Source organism: Aphanomyces invadans, assembly GCF_000520115.1.
Source record: "Aphanomyces invadans strain NJM9701 unplaced genomic scaffold supercont1.5, whole genome shotgun sequence".
NCBI lineage: Eukaryota > Oomycota > Saprolegniomycetes > Saprolegniales > Verrucalvaceae > Aphanomyces > Aphanomyces invadans.
The window spans coordinates 2,466,609-2,469,916 of NW_008580150.1; the positions used below are offsets into that span (position 1 = coordinate 2,466,609).

Consider the following 3,308-nt stretch of genomic DNA (forward strand, 5'->3'; position numbering starts at 1 on the left):
TATGAAGTAATATATTTCTTGATATTGCATATTGCAGGTAGTGCCAAATTCAGGATTGAAATGTAGCCCGTGTACAGTAAAATTATTATCAAATTCTCAGAGCCCCCTCGATGCACTGTGAGTTTACAAAATTTGCTCAAAAGAAGTGCTGTAATATGCCAATGACGCATTCCAAAGCTGATGTCAGAAGACAAAATCACATTGCTAATTGAAATGAGAGTACAAATTCATATTGTGTAACATGATACTTATGAAGCAAGGATCGTACCGTTGCAATTGACTATTTCATATCCAGTATGCAAGGTGCCGTCCCGCGGGTACAGACGCATACAGGGACCGCCGGACTTAATTCCCTGTGCCTCGCCGTTGTCACTTTCTATCCTCGACGGTGTAGTCTCCGATAGGAGAGAGAACTCTGATCAAAGTAGAGGCAGTCTAAAAGAACCCGCCATGTTCTCATGTACCTGCCGCCTTGGAACGAGACTTTTTGGCACCTTAGCAAATTTTTTTGACAGTTTCGACATTCCAAAATATTTTCTCAAATATTTCAAATTTCGTAACATCAGAATAATACCAATCCTTTCACTTCCCAATTTGGCCAGGTGGAAGGTTTTAGATGACGTGCATACAGTGCTGGAGGAAAATGTTTGGTTCACGTGATATAGGTTCGTACCATTTCTAGATGAAGCCGTCTTGCATCGCGTAATACAGCTTTTTATTCACTAGACCAAGTCCATTAAGTTGATACCTTTACTTTGTAGATATGCAATGTATTTCTCGGGTGTGCGGAAATTCAAGAAGACTCGATTTGGAACTGGATAAAAACTTTGGTACACATCTCTCAAGTGGACACAAATCATTCAATTTTAAGTTCAATTGTGATGAGATTACAACTCAGTACTTAGTGATGTTTTCATGGCCACTGAGGACGTCGATACATCTGAATTTCATCGGTTCACCCAGTCTATGAGATCAGCAAGTTTGATATCATCCCACTGACACAAAATTTCACTTCGGCTCACTAACCGACAAAAACTATATGCCGTTTGCACCGACCTTGCGTTCTAAATACCCCCCCACATTCTTAATGACGTTGAGATCAGACGAGAGCGATGATGGCTACCCCATAAAGTCGACCCCAAAGTCAGCCAAAATCGCCTTCATCTCATTGCTCGTGTGAACACTGGTGTGTCCTGTTGAAATAAGAACCCATCGGTGTGCTTCCAATGCGCGAACAGAAACGTGAAGCTGTCCACCGTGCCGCAGTACGCATATGCGTTTTGACGACCCTTAATGTGGAGAGCGAGATACGGTCGTCTGCGAAAATCCGTCATAAATCGTGACACCACCGCCACCATTTTGTCGGCTCAAAACGTTTGTCCTTCCTTGCATAGGTCATGCCAGTAGTATTGAATTCCGTCGGACCCGTCCAAGTTGAATGTCTTTTCATCCGAAAAGTAAGCAGTAGACCATTTTGGGTAAATGTCGTCATCGTGTTTGACCCACTAAACGCGTGCTTGCTTGTGGGAATTTGTAAGTTGTGGCGTGGCCTTGCGCTTTTTGTACTGTAAATGATTATTCCGCTGTAGCACTTGGCCAACGGTACGTGAGGGCGAGCAGCTTCTGCTCTCGGACACTGACGAAGTACGCGACGTGCATCCCTGGCAATTGGTTTTTGTGGCCATTCAGGAACACAGGTTTTCTCGTAGGTGTCTGAGTGCTTGACACAGTGAGCTACCATCGTTTTGGATTGGTAAAGATCTTTCGCGATTCTCCGAATGGACCGATTGGCCTGACAAAAAGTGAGTATTGCACCGCGCTATTCAAATCTCAAGCGAGCACCTTAAGCCATCTAAGTCGTTTCTATCGATGAGCGTTAGGCTGAATAATTGTTATGGCATTAGACCTTTAGATGTATCTGGCTGATCAAATTGAGCGCTTAGACTGAAGATCTTCATGCGTAAAAATGTATTTGTCCATGTTCAAAACGAGTCATTTCGATAATCCTTCAAATTGCTTGTCAAGTTCTCAGATTTTTGTGATAAAATGTAATCAAGTGTAAGATAATCCTACTGGTGAGTCCGATTTTTGAAAACTGTCCATCTCATAAGTCTTCCGAAACTTCCATCGACGTCTTCTCGAAGTGCGATGCATCACTTGACGCTTCTACGATGCAGCACCACGACCACCATGCCGCCAACGGCAACTACCCCAATCGCCGCCATGCCGTTGACGGCGACCACCCCAATACCACCACGCTGTCGTCGGCGACCTCACCGACCATCCCAATCACCGCGACATTTATCTCGAGACATTTGTTGAAGAAGTTTGTACTTTATTTTGCATTGCATTGTTGTCGTTACTCATCCCGCGATCGCTTTCTCTTGTAAGTTGACCTTCCCACCGGTGTATAGAACTGTACTTAGGATCGAAAACTACAGTCCTGTTACCTTTGATTATTCACGCAGAGCGAAGGGTGGGACCACCGTTCGTATGCTATGGAGGTTTTGTGGGGGAGGTAGGGTACACTGCCTTCGAAAACAATTTCAGGATCTCCAGGTTTTGGTAGAATGCAGGGAACTTTACCCTGGTTCATGTCAACTAGCTAGGTGGATATGTTAATCCCAACCTATATCAGTATGCGTGGCGAGAGCATGTACACAGAGCAAGTCATCCTTTTGCCATTCTCCGCAAGTGCAATTGCACACACAAAAGTTCATAACGCATGAGTTGTGTTGAGCAAATGCATGAACACTTGGATAAGTAGAATGGTACTTCCAAACAAGCGCCTTATCGTTGAGGTTACTTGAAACTCGTCGCGACAATTCATACAGAACTTTGTGCAATTTTGGACATTGTCGCATGGCAGTTTACCTCCAAGTCAAGATTTTAGCAACCCTCACTCGAACGTCGATTTACGCACTGCGCGAATCACGGTCGGGGTTGCTCTTTTGCCAATTTTTCTCACCGATGACGTGCCTTGCTTTACAAGAGTAACGTGTACTGTACACATACGTAAGGTCGGCGACCGAAGGTCTTCCCCATCCATGCGTTAATATTTTCCGCGGCATATGACGTTCGGATGCTGAAAGTTGGAAATCCCTCCTTTACAATCGCCCATTATGATGAAGTGCAACCATGTACGTACGCATGGCCAACAGGTAACGCCTCCTGGAGTCTATGCATGATATCGGCATGCTGGAAATCCGTAGGGGAAGTGGCAGCGCGTAGAGCAAGTTCTCCGTCTCCAGTGTTGGCATTTAAACGGACAATGCAATAATATAAACGTATAAATGCGTTTAAATCGT

General features: G+C 44.6%; 1 protein-coding gene across 1 annotated transcript; it reads right to left on the reverse strand.

Annotated features, from left to right (window-relative positions):
* Positions 1-1,119: 1,119 nt before the first annotated feature.
* On the reverse strand, positions 1,120-1,358 carry H310_03703 (hypothetical protein; the record flags this gene model as incomplete). Its single annotated transcript, XM_008867665.1, has 2 exons — positions 1,120-1,183; positions 1,237-1,358. 2 exons carry the CDS (start codon positions 1,356-1,358, stop codon positions 1,120-1,122), a joined length of 186 nt encoding a protein of 61 aa, XP_008865887.1.
* Positions 1,359-3,308: the final 1,950 nt, after the last annotated feature.